Below are 20072 nucleotides of genomic sequence, written 5' to 3'. Positions count from 1 at the left end.
TTTTTGCCTTGTCACACAGCTTGCACGATCTTAGTTTCAACTCCTAACCACTGGACTGCCAGGGAATTCCTCTTTTCACCTTCTTGACGGTGTCCTGCAAATCACAAAGGTTTTTAATTTTGATGAAGTCTAGTTTATCTGTTTCCTCTTTTGTCACTTACCTAAGATGGCTTTGCATTATTTTTGAGTGTATGTGGAACACTGACCACAAAACCATACACTGGGTCGCAAACCAAGTCTCAAACCAGCAAATATCAAAGGATTAAAATTGACCAAAGCACATTTTCTGAGCACAACAGAGTTAATCTGGAAATCAGTAATAAAAAGACTATCAGAAAACTCTGAATTGTTTGGAAATGAAGCAGCAGATTTCTAAGTAGCCCATGGTTCAGGAAGAAACCAAAAGAGAAATTAGAAAATATTTTTAACTAAATGGTAATGAAGATGCAAAACCAAACTTGTGGGTGTACAGCTAAAGCTATGTTTATAGGGAAATTTATAGGCTGAAATACATGTATTAGAAAAGAAGAAAGGCTGAATGTCAGTTGTCTAAATATTCATCTCAGAAACTACAAAATAGTTAGCAAATAAACTAAGGGAATGCCCCTGTGGCTCCCAGGGGAGTGGGGTCTGTGTGAGATCGAAAACAGATCCACCCTGTGTGGGAGGAGCATAGGCCTGAAGCAGACTGGCCATGGGGTCAGGCTACTGGGGTTTGTAGCTCAGCAACTACCCTTCCTTTCACTATCTGGGAAACTTTGGGCAAATCTTTTTCTCCCGTCTCTCTCTTTTTACACCATGTAATGAGAGAAAGCTCCCACCTCCTGGGTTTGTTGTGAGTTTTAAACGAGTTACTATATGCCAGCATTTAGAAAGGTGCTCAGCACCAGACGGGCGCTGCCCTGATTATTTTGATCATCTGTGACTCTGTGAGAGTGAGTCACATCTCGCAGGCCCCAAGCCCGCCTCTGCCCTACTTGGCAGCCACAAGGCAGGGCCCCAAGTTCACAGGATGACCAAGTTCTGATCTTCCTGCAGATCCAGTGCCAAGGCTCCAGCCATCCCATATCTCAGTGGAGGGCTGCTGCCCAGTGGCCACCCCAAGAGCCCTGTGAGCCCGGCGCCCTGGCAACAGGATGACTTTCTGCGAGTGAAGCTCGAGAGGCCTTGATGAGGCCAGCAGGTGCTGGAGCTGCTGGTGCCGGAGCAGTTCCTGGGCACGCTGCCCCCCGAGATCCAGGCCTGGGTGCGGACTCAGTGCCCCAAGAGTGGCGAGGAGGCTGTGGTGCTCGTGGAGGACCTGACTCAGGCACCGGACAAGAGAGGTGAGGGGGTGACAGGCAGGTGCCCACGGCACACGGGACAAAGCCTGGACTGGAATGTTGGGGGTGCAGGTTGGCGCTTGGGGGCACCCACCCAAACCCTCACACACCTGCGGTAAGCAGGTCTGTTTTGACTGCCAGTGACCAAAAGCCCAGCTCAAACTGATGGAGGCCAAGGAGGGAGGTTTCATGGCTGTGTATCAGGAGCTCAGGTGACGGCATCAGGATTCTCTCGTTCTCCTTTCTTTCTCAGTTGAGTTTTCCTACGTTAGGTTCATCTTTAAGTAGCTTCTGTCCCCAAGGGGGACACAGTTGGCCCAGCAATCTCATGCTTGTGCCTTATCAATGTAGAAACCTCATGGGAGAACAGTGAAAGGTTCCCGAGCTGAGCTTCACTGAGCTGAGCTTCACTGAGCTGGTCGGGGTCTTGTGCTTGTCTTTGACTGACCAAAGCCCAGGGACTGATGTGAGAGCAAGGGAAGTTCCCCAAAGGAAAACTAGGCTGCTGCTATCAGATAAGGGGGCTGGATGCCTGGGGCTGGGGAGGGGCCAGAAATGCCATGTGTCCCGATGCACCCCCTTGGAGCCCTCCCTATGTTGACCTCCAGCATCTGGGTGAGACAGACCTGCCCCAGGCCAGAGTGGGCACCATTGCTTAGAGACCCACTCAGATGTCACAGCCCAGGGAGATCCAATGGGACACCAGGAGGACCCAGCCCCACCTGATAGGAGCGTTTGGTGGGGTGGGTGTGCCAGCAACCAGGGCGGAGGTCGTGGGCAGGGAGACCATGGAGTTTGGGCTCAGAAGAATCATCGAGGCTTGGTACATCCAACCACTGCTCTGCCGCCTACTAGCTGTGTGTTTCTTTTGTGCCTCAGTTGCCCTGTCAGTAAAATGGGGATTGTAGTCTTAATACTTACCTCAGTGTCATCGAGAGGTGTGAACAAGGCAGTCTATGCGGCCTGTGAAACGGTGCCTGCACGAATCAGACACGTGGTAACTGGAGCTGTTAGGAAAATTTGTTCTGCTCCCTGAGAAACGAACCTTTCTGAAAGAGCTTGTCAGATGCGCTGCCTTGGCCCCATCAGCTATGCCGAGACACGGACATCACAAGGACGGGGGAGGAGGGAGGGCGCGGCCCCATCCTTCTGTAGGGTCAAGAGAGTCTTCAGGGAAAATGCAAAACAGCACGGAAACAGCAAGAAAGAACCACACTCTAGGCAGAGGGAATGGTGAGAGGCAAAGGCCCCTGGGGTATGGTATGCACTGGTGCATTCTGGGAAGAGCAGGTGGTGCAGTGTTTCTGGAACAGAGCAAAAAAGGGTGGTTGGGACCCAGCATGTGGCTAGGGAGGTTGAGGGACTTAGGGAACACCTGTGGGTCTAGAGGAGGAGGAGATTCTAGAGCTGAAATCCCGACTTGGCCACTAGCTAACTGTGTGATCTTGTACAAGTTACTCAACGTCTCTGAATTAATCATGTGGTCTTGTACCAATTACTCAAGACCTCCCCTCAGCTGGGCCTCAAGTTTCCTTGCCTGAAACACAGTTGTCAAAGTGCCCCTTTCTGAGAGCAGAAGGAAGCTGAAACGAGGCAATGGGAGTTACCCATTGCACTTGGAGCAGAGCACAGAACAAGAACCTAACAGTGGCCAGCAGCCCTGGGAGGCAAGCAGAATAGCATCCCCCTCTTGCAGATGAGGAAACTGCGGCCCAAACAAGGGCAAGACTACCCAACCTTTGGAGCTGGCGAGCGGCAGAGCTGGGGCCCCATTGTGGACCTAACCAGCAGTTATTCGGGCCACACACCCCCCCCCCACTTCCTGGAATCTATCCAGTAAACGATGTCCAGTCAGGCAGGCTAAGGTGCCCTGTGTACCCATCAAGGGCAGGTCCGTTCAGGAATGCTTCTACCTTGTACACAAGCCAATCTCCAGCTGCTGCTCAGCCATGCTCTGCCTTCACATCACATTATAAGGAGCAGGCCTCAGGCTTCCCGGGGGCTCAGGGAGGCCAGGTGGAGGCACCACCCACCCACCCACAGCAGCAGGTGTCTACTTGGGGTTCAAGGTAGAGTCTGCTGCATCCTGGATTGCTTCCCTCATTCAGCCAGTATTCACTGAGCATCTGCAGATGCATCCAGGTCCAGGTGGCAGGGACAGAGCTCAAGCCTGCCCAAGGGAGCAGGTACATAGGCGCCTGGCGTGCTCACTCTCTCTCTCTGTCCCTCACTCTCTCTTTCAGATCCATTCAACCTCAGGGTTTACCTCCTGACACTTGTGACAAAATCAGGAGCCTTAAAGAATGGAGAGTTTGTGGTGGGTGGTTTGAGGGGTGGATGGAAACATGTGATGCAGGTTTTTGGTTTTTTTTAAATTGAAGTATAGTTGATTTACAATGTTGTGTTAATTTCTGCTGTACAGCAAAGCGGTTCAATTTTATACATGTATACTTTTTTATATAGATATAAATTTATTTATTTATTTATTTATGGCTGCATTGGGTCTTCATTGCTACGCACAGGCTTTCTCTAGTTGTGGAGAGCAGGGGCTACTCTTCGTTGCAATGCGTGGGCTTCTCATTGTGGTGGCTTCTCTTGTTGCAGAGCACAGGCTCTAGGCACACGGACTTCAGTAGTTGTGGCACGTGGGCTCAGTAGTTGTGGCTCACGGGCTCTAAAGCGCAGGCTCAGTAGTTGTGGCACACAGGCTTAGTTGCTCTGCAGCATGTGGGATCTTCCTGGATCAGGGAACAAACCCGTGTCCCCTGCATTGGCAGGTGGATTCTTAACCATTGCGTCACCAGGGAAGCCCAGCATCCCCATTTTATAGAGGCAGAGAGGGGTCAGAGAATGTAGGATGGAAGGATGGAAGCACTGGGATTTGAGAGCACATCCAAATTTATCGGTGATTTCAATAAGCATGACTATACTCCACACACCAAATAAGACAAATGCTAACAGATTGGATTTCTTTCAAATCCAGGCATATGTTTTCTATTTTTATTTTTTTGGCCACACCACGGGGCTTTTAGGATTTAGTTCCCCAATCAGGGATCGAACCCACGTCCCCTGCAGTGGAAGCGTGGCGTCCTAACCACTGGACCACCATGGAATTCCCCAGGCATATGTTCTTTAGAAGACACACACCTAAAACAAGGACATGGGAAAGTTGAGGGTAAAGGAACACAAAAGGATATACAAGGGATGCATGGAGCTGAAGCCAGCTGATGGAGCTGTATTAATTTCAGACAAAATAGCTGTTAACGCAGAAAAACATTATTAAGATCAAAGGATCACTGTATTTTTATAAAAGGAACAATGCATTAAGATGACATAATAGTTTGAAACCAGGCAGGTTATAACAGCCTTGTTATAGGACAGAATCACAATGAGAGACTCATGAAACCATAAGTATAGTCAGAAATGAAATCACATTCTTTGTGATGATGGTGGAAAGAATATTTGAAGAAATAATGGCTGGAAACTTTCCCAATTTGGCAAAAAGGTATAAACATACAGGTTCGGAAAGCTCAGTGAACCCAAAACAGCAGAATCTCAAAGAAATCCATGCCCAAACACATCCTAATCAAAGCTGAAAACTAAAAACATTTAAACTTTTTGAAAGCCACCTGAGAAAAACAGTGCCTCACATAGAGATTAATACAAAAGATCATAGATTTCTTTTTTATTTATTTAGCTGCGCCACGTCTTAGTTTCACAGTACCTTCGTTGCCTCGTGCGGGATCTTTAGTTGTAGCATGCTGGATCTAGTTCCCTGACCACGGATTGAACCCAGGCCCCCTGCATTGGGAGCACAGAATCTTAACCTCTGGATCACCAGCGAAGTCCTGTAAGATCATAGACTTCTTATCAGAAATCATAAAGGCAGACGGCAGGGAAACAACATTTTTAAAGTGCTGAGAAAAAGAACTGTCAGTCTGAATTCTATATGCAGTGAAAATGCACTTCAAGAATGAAAGGAGGGGCTTCCCTGGTGGCGCAGTGGTTAAGAATCCACCTGCCAATTCAGGCGACATGGGTTGTAGCCCTGGTTCCCACATGCCATGGAGCAACTAAGCCCGCGAGCCAGAACTACTAAGCCCATGTGCCACAACTACAGAAGCCTGCGTGCCTAGAGCCTGTGTTCCACAACAAGAGAAGCCACCACAAGGAGAAGCCCGTGCACCACAATGAAGAGTAGCCCCCGCTCGCCGCACCTAGAGGAAGCCTGTGCGCAGCAACTAAGACCCAAGGCAGCCAAAAATAAATAAATAAAATGAATTTTTTTAAAAAAAAGAAAGAAAGCAAAATAAAGACATCCTCAAGTGAAGCAAAACTAAGACAATCTGTTGCAAGCAGGCCTGTTCTAAAAGAAATGCTAGAGGGACTTCAGATTGCTTACATTTGATCTTTAAGATATGTATGATGGTTGAAAGTAAAATTTATGACATTTTCTGGTAGGGTTTTCAGTGTATGTTAACGTGGTATATATGACAACTGCAGCATAAAGAGAGGAGGGTATCAAAATTCAATCAGTGATATATTTGAGATTGGTACATGTTACTGTATATAAATTATATCTCAAAGAAAACCATTAGTGTACAAGATTTTTTTAAAAATTTAAAGAGTGGAGGATAAAGAGACCTATATAGTGATAAGTTTCAAAATCCCACTTTAAGTGGTAAAATATTCTAAGTTGACTATGAAGAGTTAAGTATGCATACTGTAATCCTTAGAGAAATCCCTAAAAAAGACTATACAAAGAGATGATCAAAAACTCAGTAGATGAATTAAAATGGAACCTGCAAAAAAATAACCCAAAAGAGGGCAGGAAAGGGGAAACAGACAGATAACAGAAGGAACAAACAGAAAAGAAAAAGATGGACCAAAACCCAAGCATATCCATTATTACATGTAAATAGTCTAAACATACCAACTAAAAGGAATTTTTTTTAAAAGAAAATAAAAAACCTCCTTTAAATATAATGATATAGGTAAGCTTAAGGTAAAAGAGTGGAGAAAGGTATATAATGTGAAAACTCCATCAAAGAATGCTGCAGTGACTATATTAATATCAAACCAAGTAGAATTCAAAACAAGGAAAATTACCAGGAATAAAGAGAGAAATTACATAGTAACAAAGGGCCAATTCACCAAGAAGACAAAAAATTCCAAATATGTATGTATGCATCTAACAGCAAAGTTTTAAAATACAGGAAACAAAAACTGGTAGAGCTGAAAGAAAATAACAGACAAATTCACAATTATACTTGGAGACTTCAACACCCCTCTCTCTAGAATCAGCAGAACAAGAAGACAGAAAATCAATAAGGATACAAAAACTGAACAACATATCAACCAACTGGATGTAATGGATAAACTGCCAATAGTCCATGTTTTTTTCATCCACAAAGAAGTAATTTCCCATGATTTAAAGTAACACAAACCTATTTTTAAGCTTAATATTAGGCTGTGACTGTTTAACCCCAAAAGTCGATGACCTAAGTTTCCACCTGAAGAAAAGGAAAAAGAAGAAATTCATTCAGAAGTAAGTAGAAGGGAGTAGTAATGATACAAGAAAAGATTCACAAAGTAGAAAAGAGACAATACAAAAATGAGCAAAGCCAAAATGTAGTAAGTTCTTTGAAGAGATTAATGCAGTTGATGAGCCCCTAGCTAAACTGACAGAGAGAGAGGGAGAAGGGACACCACATCAGTCACGAAAGAGGTGACATCACTACAGACCCTGCAGGCACTAAAAGAATGCAAGAGTGTTATGAGCAACTCCATGAGGGTAAATCAGACCTCTCAGAAGAAATAGGCAAATTCCTTGAAAAAACAGTTTATCAAGTATTAGTTGATAATGCTAGCCTAATACACAACTGCTGTATGCCAGCACCTCGAGGGCCAAGCTCCAGGCAGGGGCGGGCAACAGTCCAGGAGGGTGTCGGGTTGGGGCAAAGGGGGCTCAGAATCAAGGGGCAGTGGGGAAGGAGGACAGGACCCCCTCTCCTCCCACAGCTCCAAGCTGTGATGTGGGAGACCTGGCCTCTGGTTGGAGACACAGTCTGGCACCACCGCATGGTGGCCACTCAGACTGGGAAGACAGAACTACACAGTGCAGCCTCTGAACTGCCACCCAGTTCAGCCAGGGTATGTCTGGAGCCTCAAGCTGCCCGCCCACACCTGCTGGGGACTGCGCAGAGGGGACTGGGGAGTCGCTTAATGGAAGAAGGCAGAAGAAGCCAGTCTTGAAAAGTGGGGGCCCAGAAGCCAATCGTCGGCACCCCTACCCTCAGGATCCAACCCGGAGCCCATCCACCTTCAAGACCCAGGATCCCAGCCCACTTCCCTCGGCTCTGGGACTCCAGCCCCCCTGCACCGGGGCTGCCATTGGCCAAAGACACATTTGTAAAGTCTGTCTTCACATTTATTGATTCCTGGCATGGCTGAGGAAGAGCCGTCCCTGCCCTCTCCCCCCAGGGGAAGTCCAGCTTCCAGCCGCAGGAAGAGGAACCAGAGCCAGAGTGCAGAAAGGACTTCCCAAGGATACCATCAGCAGCCTGGGTCTGCAGCTGGATCAGCTTCCTAGACAAATGTGACAGAAGAGAAATGCTAGGGGAAGGAGGGCTCCCTGGTGAGTCAGGGCAGACCTCACTGAGATCCCCCCAGGAAGGAAGTGGCTTGGTCAGCTGCCAGCTAACATCCGCCCCCGACACACACACACCTGGGCCTCCCTCCAGGTGCTCCAGCTGGCCACGCCACGCTCTGCTTTAGGGCCTTTGCCTGTGTGGTTCCCTGCCTGCAATTCCCCCCCACGCACCCCAGCAGACTAGGCCAGTGTTAGGGCTGGGAGGAGGTGCGGGAAAGGGCACTCCTGTAGGAGGGTACAATCCGGGCAAAGGCCGGGAGCCTCGACGCGCCCACGGAACCAAGCTTCACCTGCCACCTGGAGCTCCACCGGGTCGCTGAGCTCGGACAGCAGGGAGTGGGCCCAGTTGGAGCGGTAGGCGCAGCTGTAGTTGCCGGCGTGTTGGGGCCCCACGTAGGTCAGCACGAGGTCCGCGGAGGGGTGGGTGGTCCAGGCCACGGCCAAGGGCTCCTCTTCGCCGGACCGAAGCAGCAGGAAGGAGACGTCCGGCACGTGGCCCTCGCAGCGTAGGACAGCATCGCGGCCCGGAGTCACGGCCCCGGTCCACAGGGGCCGGAGCCGCGGCCTGGGCAGGGGTCCTGGGAGAGCAGCGGGTCGGTCAGGTGAAGCCCCTCGCCCCAGGCAGCAGCGGCCCAGCCCCGCTCCGCTGCCAGCCCCCTTCTCCAGCCCAGGTTGCTGGCCTCACACCGTGGTCACTACCCTATAACCGTAGTGTCTCCAGGTACACGCCCCGACCTCCGCCAGACCCGGGCCTGCTCTGAGACTTCCTGGGGTCCCCTGCGAACGGCACTCAGGGCTTCAAGGCAGGTGAGGAGAAGGAAGACAGGATCCAGGGGAACGGATTCCCGCAGAGGGCACAGCGCAGGCAGCGGTCTGGCGGTGGACCCTGTGCCGGGGGCTCTGCCTGACCTCCGACCCCAGGAGATCCGGATGAGGAAATCAGAGGAACACACAGACCCCAGGGCCGGCGGGGGCTCGGGGAGAATTACAGCTCAACCCTCCGCCCTGGGCACCTGGGCGCAGGCAGCGGTGGGGTCGTAATCTGACCACAGCCGACAGGCGTGTCACACAGGGAACCTAAGGCGTGAGCCAGTGGTGCAAAGCCGTTAGCACTCTGAACCCTAAGTTCTGGGTACTCTCTCCACGACCTCCACCAAAGCGCTACACGTAGCCCCCCCCCCCCCCCCCCCCCGGTGCTCACGTCGGTGGGAAACAGGCCAAAAGGCTGGGTGTCCCAGGGCCCTGGCGGCCGACCTCGCGCTCCCCTAAGGAGCCTACTCTGCGGGCAGGGCCGAGGCCCAGAGCGCTTCCCTTCGGCGTCCTGGGACAGGCGGGCACCCTCGTTTTGCGCACGGGCAGAAGGAGGCTCCGGGCCGCTGTGCCCGCCGCTCACCGTCCACGCGCAGCTCCACGGGCGCGCTGGGCGCGGAGCCCGCGAAGGGCGGCGCCGTGTCCGTGTAGACGCAGCTGTAGTTGGCCGAGTCGACCGCCGAGACGTCGCGCAGCTCAAAGTGGGCCTCCGTCCCCGCGGGGCTCAAGAGACCGTACACCCGGCGCTGGCCCGCGCCCTCGCGCACCAGGGAGAAGTGCACGCCGGCGCGGGGGGCCCGGCACCGCAGCTGCACCAGCGTCCCCGGCTGGGGACTCTGAGTCGCGGGCTCGGCCGACAGCTCCGGCGCCGGTAGCGTCCCTGCGGGGAGGACGCGGCCAGCCTGACGCCCAACGCCGCATCCTTCCGCCCCGCTCCCTCTGCGCCCTCCCGGGAGCCCCGCCTGCACCGCCCTACGTAAAACCGCACCGTCCGCCCGACGTCCCGGCCCTCGTCCTCCCTGGACGCTCACGCACGCTCCTACACTGTTCCGAACTAGTTTGTGTGTCCACAGATAGAGAGGGGTGTGGGGTCGTGTTTTGTTGGAGGAGCATCCGCGCCCGCCTTCCCCGCTGGTGTCCGCTCCAGGGGTTTACGCCCCTGGTCCTTGGCGGGTCCTGCAGCCCCAAACCGGCCACCCTCAACAGAGAGGCCTCAGCGCCCACCCGGACCCCGGAGGCTGGGGGCCCCCGTGTGTGTAGCGCCTGCATGGCCAGACTTGCGCGTGGACCCAGTTATTCTTCGCGGGGCCACGAGGCTGGGCTCATTTTTCTATCCTCAGGTGGGGAAACTGAGGCCGGGCAGATGAGTCGGGATTGAGCCGTGCAGTTACCGGGACCCTTCCCTGGGTCTCTCCTCCCGCTGCCCCGAGGGCAGAGCGCCCCCTCCCTCCCTCCCCGCTGCCACATCCCCCAGGCTCACCATCGCTCAGCACCAGCTCGGCGGGCGCGCTGTCCGAGGACCAGGGCGCTAGCTCCTCTCGCAGCCGGTAGCGGCACGTGTAGACACCGCCGTCTCCCGGGGCCAGCGTGTTCAGCTGGAAGAAGACGCGGTCTGGGCTGGTACTGGACATGGGTACCTGCAGCACCTCCTCGCCCCGCCGCAGCTGGAAGTCCATCCCGCTCAGGGGCGCCACGCAGGTGAGAGTCGCGCGCGAGCCGGGGCGCAGGAGCCCGGCGAACCCGCTATTCAGACTCAGCGTGGGTGGCGGCGGCGTGGCTGCAAGTCAGGGACAGTCACTGGGGCGGCCAGAGTCCCAGCCACCCCCGCTGTGGGAGCGTTCCTTGGAGCCCAGCCTCCAGACCTCTGCCCCGGGAACAGCCTTCCTTGTGGCAAATTTCCACGCCACTATCAAGGCGGGGCAACTGCGTGGCCGCTGTTTCCCAGACCCAGTCCTGGGCAGGGGTGTTCAGGGCCGGGGGGTCAGGGTAAAAGCTACTCTGTCTCCAGGAGCCTCCTCCTCCAGGAAGCCCTCTGGGATGGTCCACACACTCACCCAGATCCTCTATGGTCACAGTGGCACTGGGCTCCGAGGGGGCTCCTGATGCGTGAGTCCGGTAGCTGCAGGTGTAGTTGCCAGCCCGGCGGACTGGGAAGGTGGCCTGCCTGTCCTTTGGGGCCTCAGCCACCTCCAGAAACTGGTCGTCGCCTTCCCGCCTCAGCAGGAAGGTCACACCGCGAAGTCCCCCGATGCACAGCAGCGTCGTGTTCAGGCCCAGTGTGATCCAGGGCACGGGCTTGGTTGAGAGCAAGGGTGGGGGCAGGGGCTCTGCGGCGGGGGTGGGGGGGTGGGGTGCAGGGGTCATGGGTGGTTCTGCCTGAGTTGGAAGATACAGGGCCCCAGCCGGACCTGGACCTCCACACTCATGGAAATGTGAGGGAGCCAGGAGATGGAAGGCATTGGCACGGGGGGAGGGGTGGAGAGGTGGCAGGACAGGCAGAGACGGGGACGGGGGGCTACAAGAGGAAGCCGCGTCCAGGGCCCAACTGTGGCCAGGCCTGCCCTAACCGCTCCCTGAGGATTCAGTCATTTATTCCGCACAGCCTTCTAGGGTGGGTACAAACATCACCCTCATCTCACCAATGGGGAAACTGAGGCTCAGAGATGTCACCTGACTTACCCAAGGCCACCAGCCACCCGGGGAGGGGGCCGGAAGAGAACAGGGAGAGTGAGGCGTGGGGGAAGGGAGGCCTCTCCAGCAGCCTCTCTTCCTGCCTCGAGGCCCGGGAGCCCTCCACTCACCTGCTCCGGTCACCTCCACGAGGTTGCTCAGGCTGGACCTCCGGCTGTCCATGCTGTAGTGGCAGCGGTAGAGGCCCCGGGTGTCACCAGTCACTGCTCCCAGCGGGAATCTGTACTCGGTGGCAGGTGAACCCAGGTGCACCAGCTCCTGGGCCACCCCATCCTTGAAGAGCTGGAACTCCAGGGTCCACAGGGGGCTCCGGCATGTCAGCGTCACGTTGGCCCAGGGTTCCAGCAGCGATTCGGCCTCTGCCCACAGGGTTGGCCTTGTGTCGAAGACTGCGTGGGGATGGGTGTCAGATCTGGGTGCCCACGCAGGGGCTCACCCCGCGGCGCCCACCGTGCCCAGGCCCGGCCCACTCACATATGGCCTCCTCGGTCACTGGGTTCAGGGCGAGACCTGCGGAGAGCCACCACCAGTGAGGCCCCACGGCTGTCCATTCCCGCCCCTCATCCGGCCCCGGGGACCCCAGGCCGGACGCCTCACCCCAGAGCAGCAGGAGGGCCACCCGTGCGGACATGGTCAGCCTCACTGCAGCCCCAGGAGTGTCTGCAGGGTGATAAGGCCCAGCCAGGGCGGCTGGGAGAGGGGGGCGGGGGCGGGGGGGCGGGGAGGGCGCGGGGCACTGACCTCGCAGCTCATTCGTATTTCCGGGAAAGCGGGGCTCCAGGGGGTCGGGACAAAGGGCAGCTGTGGCCTCAGGAGTCTCAGCTACAGCAACAATCAATAACTATGCAGAATGAATAAACTAAATTAATAATAAAGAGTAAAAATGACAAAATAAATGATATAACAGTAAACAATAACGAAGAAAATTAATAAATAATAAAATGATGTAAATGGAAAAATTAGTACAATTTTTAAAATAAAATAAATACTAAACCAAGTAATGTAATAAATAATAATAAATACATTTAAATAATAGTATGGAATCATAGTTAGCAAATAAAATTACCAATAAGTAATAAAATGATTAAAGTGAAAATAATAAATTATTTAATGATGAGAGAGGATAAAACACTAAATATTAAAAATAGATAATGCAATAAATGACGACAAATTAATAATAAAAGTAACATAATAAATGTTACAAATAGATAGTATAATAAATAAAAGATACATTATAGTGGGAATTTCCTGGGTGTCCAGTGGTTAGGACTCCGCACTCCCACTGCAGGGGTCCGGTTTTGATCCCTGGTTGGGGAACTAAGATCCCGCAAGCCGAGTGGCGCGGCCAAAAATAAAAATAAAAACATGAAAGTGTAAATGAATATTTATACTGATGATGTTTATAAATAATAATCCATGAGAATAAAATAATAAATGATAAATAAAATAAAAATAAGTAATAAAATTACGAGGCACCTACTGCCGTGTGTTGAAGGTGCTGTGCACCTGCCCCGCTCCCCCACTCCCCCCGTCCTGGTTTCCTCACTGCTCAACCTGCCTCACAGCCTTTACTCTGTTCCTCTGCCTGGTGCTCCTCCCCCAGTGACCCGCAGGGCTCAGCCTCCCCAAGAAGCCTTCCCTGACCCTCCAGAGCCACACGGCCCCTCTGCCCCAGTCTCCACCATGTCCTCGGGATGTGTGTTCTCCCCAGCGCCTCTGTCTCCCTGACCAGCCTGGGCTCCACACGGGCAGGGCCTGGGTGGACATTTTCACACTGTCTTCTCTGTGTCTGGCACACGGCAGATGCTCAGTGCGTGCTTGTGGGATGCATGCGTGAGGAGGACGGCGGGTCAGGTGGGAGATGAGAGCTGGGAGGTTTTCACAAGCCCTCGACAAGCTGGAGAGCCGGGGCCTGGACACCCGGGGTGAGGACCAGACCTCCAGGCGTGGGACGACCGGACCCCTCAGAGGTCCACAGTGAGAACACAAGTCCTCACCCCCCCCACTCTCTCCCACTGGGCTGTGTCTTAGGGAAAGGGGGAGGCCCACTGGGGACAGGCGAGGCCCGGCCTCTCTGCAGTGAGTGACAGTCACGAGAATGACCAAAGGCAGCTCAGAAAACTGTCCACAACCTGAGCGCAGGGGCAGGACCAGGGTGGAAGCACAGGTCTGAACTGAATGGCCTGGGTGCAAATGTGTCTCCAAATCCATGATGGTCACACATTCCGGAATTAACCAGCGAGGGAGAAGGAACCACAGCTCCAGGCGAGAGCCAGGATGCGCCTGCAGGAGGCCCACAGGATGCCAAGTGTAGAAAATCCAGACACAGGCGAATCCCTCCTTGGCCGGCACACCTCCAACATTGCACGTCAGGCGGGCCCCCGTGGGGCTTGGGGTTGCCCTGGGCCCTGCCCGCTGCCTTCACCTGCCCCCGGGTGAGTGGGGATCCCAGTACTGCTCGGCTGTTGGGGGGAGGAGATGAGAGGCCTTGCAGGGGGGAATGTGCCGGGAGGACAGGCCGCCACCTGCCTCATTTCCTTCATGCCTAACGCGGAGCTGATAGTAACGCCGCCTACTGCCCAAGCGCATGCGCAGAATGCCGTGAACCACAACAGTAGGTGTCTCATAATTTTCTTACTTATTTGTATTTTATTTATGATTATTTTATTATCATCAATTATTTTACTTATAAACAAACCATCAATTTAAATATTCATGTATTTCTTATTATACTATTTCTAACATTATTTTATTACTTTTATTAATCTGTTGTCATTTATTACATTATCTATTTTTAATACTTAGTGTTTTATCCTTTCTCTAATCATTAATTATTTTCACTTTAATCATTTTATTACTTATTGGTAATTTTGTTTGCTAACTATGATTCCATTCCATTCTATTATTTAAATGTATTTGTTATTATTTATTACATTACTTGGTTTAGTATTTATTTTATTTTAATGTATTTCTTTTCTCACTCTCTCTTTTTTTTTTCTTTTGCCACACTGCCTGGCATGTAGGATCTTAGTATCCTGACCAGGGATCGAACCCTTACCCCCAGCAGTGGAGTTCTAACCACTGGACCAGCCGAGAATTCACAATTTTTTTTTTTTTTTTGTGGTACGCGGGCCTCTCACTGCTGTGGCCTCTCCCGTTGCGGAGCACAGGCTACGGACGCGCAGGCTCAGCGGCCATGGCCCACGGGCCCAGCCGCTCCGCGGCATGTGGGATCTTCCCAGACTGGGGCACGAACCCGCGTCCCCTACATCGGCAGGCGGACCTCCAACCACTGCGCCACAAGGGAAGCCCCACAATTTTATTTTTATTTTAAAAATGTTCTTATTATTTTTCCATTTACTCTTTATTAATTTTCTTCAGTTTTTCCTTAAAAAACTAAAAACAGAGTTACCATATGATCCTGCAATCCCACTTCTGGGCATATATCCAGACAAAACTCTAATTCAAAAAGACACATGCACCCCAATGTTCATTGCAGCACTATTTACAATAGCCAGATCATGGAAAGAACCTAAGTGTCCATCAACAGATGAATGGATAAAGAAGATGTGGTATATATATACAATGGAATATTACTCATCCATAAAAAGGAACAAAATTGGGTCATTTGTAGAGACGTGGATGGATCTAGAGACCGTCATACAGAGTGAAGTAAGTCAGAAAGAGAAAAAATATCATATATTAACGCATATATGTGGAACCTAGAAAAATGGTACAGATGAACTGGTTTGCAGGGCAGAAACAGAGACACAGATGTAGAGAGCAAACGTATGGACACCAAGGGGGGAAAGTGGCAGGGGGTGTGGGGGGGGATGAATTGGGAGATTGGGATTGACATACATACACTAATATGTATAAAATGGATAACTAATAAGTTAGTTTATCTATATAACTAAGTTATAAAAAATAAAATTAAATTAAAAAAAAAAAAAAGGCTGACAAGAAGGACAGGACCCTGCAGGACGCGAGGTTTCTCACACAGCCCTCACTCGTCACACGTGCTAATTGCACAACGCTTCCATCTCCTCTGGGCCTGTGCGGGCCTGGCCTTTGACCCAGGTCAGGTGAAGCCGACACCACCCCCTCCCCTTGCTGGCTCCCCTTCCCCCACCGGTGGCATTGATCGGGGCTAATTCCTTGGAAATCCAACACCTCCCCCGCACTGTGGCAACTGCCACTTTGTACCTTGGTTTCTCCACCTGACAAGTTAGCCAGCTGGATCTCGAGACCAAAGGGTGGGTACTCGGAGCCCCTTCTCCAAGCAAGTGCGAGGACACCTGGGTGACAATGAACACTGGCACATCGCGCCCCATGCACAACTGTCCACGGGACCCTGACACCACCCATCACCACGGGAAAAAATGGGAGGATGTGAAAGAGAAACATGTCTTTCCCAAACACTTGTGGCTTTGAGTCCAAGGATATTCTTCCCCGGTGGGAAGTGGACTGGACGCGATCCCGCCTGTCCACCTGAGATACTGACTGTGCAGCTTCCTGAGAACATGGGTGGGGGTGACATGGGCACCCTGGGAAACAGGCAGCTGTGGGCCCCAATGCCCACCAGCGTGATCATCAGCAGGTGGGGACAAATCTAACCTACAATGGACACCAGCTCAGGGATGATGGAGCTGGGCTCAGTGGCTGTGGCTCCTGAGGGGCCCTCAGGAGGCAAAAGTTTTGCCCCCCAGGAGGACCCTTGGCAATATCTGAAGACAATTTTGGTTGTCACAGCTGGGGGTGAGGGTGCTGTGACATCCACTGGCCGGAGGCCAGGGACCCTGTAATGATCGGCACAGCCCCACCCCCAACCCCATGACAACGCGTCAGTAGTGCTGAAGCGAAGAAACGCTGGTGTAAAGAAAGCCATGAAGCACAGGAGGCACACGCAGGAGGAAAGGGTCGCCTGGACAAAGTGGAACTGGGCTTGGAGCTCAGTGAAAAAAGCCAGACATGAAAGGCCACGTATTCCATGACTCCACTTTTATACGATGTCTAGAATAGGCAGATCCATACGGAAAGTAAGCTAGTGGCTGCCCAGGGGCTGGAGGGTGGGGGGAATAGGAGTGACTGCTAATGGGTATGGGGTTTCTTTTTGGGGTTATGAAAATGTTCTGGAATTACAAAAGTGGTGAGGGTTGCATGACTTTGTGAAGATACTAAAAAGACTCAATTGTACACTTTGAAATCGTTTTATGGTACATGACTAATATCTCAAAAGAAATTAGTAAGTAGTCAGTGAAGGCCTCATGGAGAAGGTGGGATTCAAAACAATACCTGGGGGGACTTCCCTGGTGGTCCAGCGGTTAAGACTCCATGCTTCCACTGCAGGGGGCAGGGATTCAATCCCTGGCTGGGGAACTAAGATCCCACATGCCACGTGGTGTGGCCAAAAAATAAAAATAAATAAGTAAAAGACATGTGAAAGTAATTTTTTAAAAAAAATTTTTAAAAGAAAAAAAGAAACAAGACCTGGGGGCAGGGGCAGAGTGAGCCATGAGGCTCCCTGGGGAAGAGCACGTTCAGTGAGGGAACAGCAAGTGCAAAGGCCCTGAGGAGGCCTGTGTGGCTGGAATGGAGCTGAGGGGGAGAAGAGAGTGGGGGGTGACAGGGGCCATATCCTCTGGGCCTAGCAGGCCACTGTGCAGATTGTTTTTTCCCAGGAGTGACACAGGGAAGATTTTGAGCTGGGGAGAGATGAAATCCAACTTGGGTTTTCAGAGGCTCCCTCTGGTTGCCATGTGAGAATGGATGTTTTCCTCTTTGGGGCCTAGCCCAAACCTCTAACTTTCTGCAGGGTTGAGGAGTGTCTGAGGCCCCATGGCTATGCCTGACTCCCAGACACAAGGAACCTCACATATCTCAACCCACGTCAGAGCCCCAAACCCGGGAGATGGCCTTGCCCCTGGCGCCACCCAACCTGAGTCAGGGGGCCACTCACTTGGCAGGGTCTGCTATCTGTCTGCCGCATGTCTTTATACTAATAACCTGGTGGTGGAGCCTCTGGTCTTTCCCTCACCATTCAGCCTCCTTGCAGACACCTGAGGGACCTAAGACTCCACACTGAAGTTGCCAAGTGGAAACAAAGGATGCAAAAGCGAGCTCACAGGGCAAGTATTTCTGGCATTCAACTCACGGTGGCTGCCTCTGGGTGGGTCTGGGACTGTGGGCCATCTCTTTATACCTCTGTGATCAAACCTTTCCTGTATTTTGTCCAGTAGGTATTATGTAATCGGAAAGCATCACGTTTTTGCTATTACAACATTTCAGCGGCCCACTTGTCCTGACACCTGGGCTGAGTTATCTACTGTTGAGTAACAAACCACCCCAATATATGCAACCCCCGCTTTTCAAAAGTTTGCTTTATGCCACTTTGCTGTTATGAAAGACCTACATTAGTACCTATTTTATCTAAGTGAAAGAAATTTTCACTTTTAAGAAAAAAGTTTAAAAGCGAAAACAGTGTTCAGCATTTGTTTTGCAGTGAGCTGAGTGATAGAGGAAGCACACACCCCAACCAGGGGGCGAGGCATCGCCGAAGGATCTCCTTCCCCAGAACTACCCTCACCACCTCAGCATCAAGCTGCCATAGCTTCGAACTGTGTCTGTGAGCATCTGTGCTTTATTTCTATTTATTTTGCACATCTATTAGCAAGATGTGTCCTAAGGTGATTTATTCTTCGCTGTACACCATTTTGACTTAGGAAAGGTTTCATAGAAACGCTCTACTTTCGGCCAGCGGGGAAAACCTGTGCTTTATTAGGCTGTGTGTGGAGATCGAGATTCTGGCAAAACTCCATTCTAACCAGATCCTCAGGGGATGTAGCCCCAAAAGCTGGAGCATCAGGAGCCTATAGCACAGCAGAGTTTCATAAATGTCTGCTGAATGGATAATCCATTTCTATTTATTTTTTGGCCGTGCAGCGAGGCTTGTGGGATCTTAGTTCCCTGACCAGGGATCGAACCCAGGCCCTCAGCAGTGAACGCACGCAGTCCCAACCACTAGACCGCCAGGGAAGTCCCTGGATCATCCATTTTATTACTAAGCTAAAAGCGGCCACAATTCTGAGTGCCCACTAGGCCCCAGCTGGCCCTGTGCTAAGAGTGTTACACTGATTCTTTAGTCCTCGTGTCAAGTCTAGAAAGGCGGTGGCAGTACCCCACCTATTTTACAGATGGAGAAATAGGGGCTCAGACAGAGGAAGCCAGGCGTGGGCCAAATTCTTAGCCTTCAGATCCCCAGGAATCTGCAAACTTTAGCGCCCAGTGCAGGGCTTTAAATGCAGCTCTGGGGCCACCTGGAAAGACTGGAGCTCACACACCTCTCCATGAGGTGGTTGCACGTGTCATCCCCACTTTACAGATGGGGAAACTGAGGCCCAGATAGGCAAGCCGCGCATCCCGGGCAGAACCCATGCAGCCGGACTCGCAGCCACCGTCCACGACACAGTCCAGGGCTCGACCTGCACCAACGCTTCACCTCAGCCCCGCGAGCCGCGGGAGCATCGTCACCCCGCCTCCAACCCCGAAGGGCGGAAGGGAGGGCCCTGGGGGCGGTATCCAGGCGCTCCCACCGTCACGGAAAATGGCTGGCTCCTTGGGAGCTCTAGCCGGCCCTCTACTCAAACCTGAGGCTCCGACGGAGCAGGAGGCTCGGGCCGGTCGCCCCTCTATAGGCCGCGGACTCCCGCACAAGCCCGAGCTAGACCCAGCACCGCCTCAGCTCCGGAACCAACTAGCCGACCCCGCCGCGGCCCCGCCCGGACCGGAAGCGCAGGAGTCCTGGCGTTCGTTCTTCGGGGTGCCCAGAGCGGTGTGCTCTTGGCGCCCGGAAGACTGCCATCTCCGTGGTTCTCCGGGCCGGCGCGGCGTCAGAGTCCCTTTTCCCAAAAGTGACCAGAGGAGGCCGGGACGGAGAGGCTTGAGAAAATGAGGTTCTGCCCGGGGTCCGCCCCAGACTCTGCAGGGTAGTTCAGCGGCGGAGAACTTGGCGGGAGGGGAACCGGCCATCTTGTCCAGGCTTTACTGGGCCTTAGGGTTACCATGGCGACCTCCTCATTTCCCCCGCCTCCGCCGGAGGCAGTGGGAACTCCAGCTTCCGGGTGAAATGGAGCCTTCCTGCGATTCGCCATCGCCTTGGAGACGCATTACGTCACCCATCCAGGCAATCACTTGGAGTCTGGTGATTGGTCGTTCCCAGGGAAGGGCGGGGCTTCCGGCCTAGGTCCAAGCTGTCCGTCGGTTCCAAGTGCAGGACTGAGGTAGGCCGGAGCGTCCCCCCAAAGGTTTAGGCCGTGTCCTTAGACCCCTGCAAGATCCCCATGGCCGGGTCCTCCCGCTCCGTGACCAGTAACTTCTTAAATTCCCGCCTCTACTTCTGCCCAATCCGGATGCCTGGTTCTCCCCCAATTCCTGCCTCTGAGTCCCCCCCCCAAACCCAGGTCTCGGTTTCTCCTGCAGGTAAGGCCTTGGATTCCCCTTCAAGTCCAGGTCCCCGTTTCTCTCCCAGTTTGTGCCTCGCACCTCCAAATCGCAGCCACCATAATCTATCTGTGAGACTTCTGAATTCATATATCTGG

General features: G+C 52.6%; 1 protein-coding gene across 1 annotated transcript; it reads right to left on the bottom strand.

Annotated features, from left to right (window-relative positions):
- Positions 1-7137: 7137 nt before the first annotated feature.
- A1BG (alpha-1-B glycoprotein) lies at positions 7138-12106 on the bottom strand. Its single transcript, XM_059045589.2, has 8 exons — positions 12073-12106; positions 11950-11985; positions 11586-11864; positions 10839-11111; positions 10265-10561; positions 9368-9664; positions 8265-8552; positions 7138-7910 (listed from the first exon to the last, which is right to left on the bottom strand). The coding sequence occupies exons 1-8, from the start codon at positions 12104-12106 to the stop codon at positions 7903-7905; spliced, it is 1512 nt and encodes a 503-aa protein (XP_058901572.2). The 3' UTR covers positions 7138-7902.
- Between the last annotated feature and the right edge of the window lie 7966 nt (positions 12107-20072).

This window comes from Kogia breviceps, chromosome 18 (assembly GCF_026419965.1).
Source record: "Kogia breviceps isolate mKogBre1 chromosome 18, mKogBre1 haplotype 1, whole genome shotgun sequence".
Lineage (NCBI taxonomy): Eukaryota > Metazoa > Chordata > Mammalia > Artiodactyla > Physeteridae > Kogia > Kogia breviceps.
The sequence above is the reverse complement of the archived record's forward strand: the minus strand, read 5'-3'. Positions and strand labels throughout refer to the sequence as shown.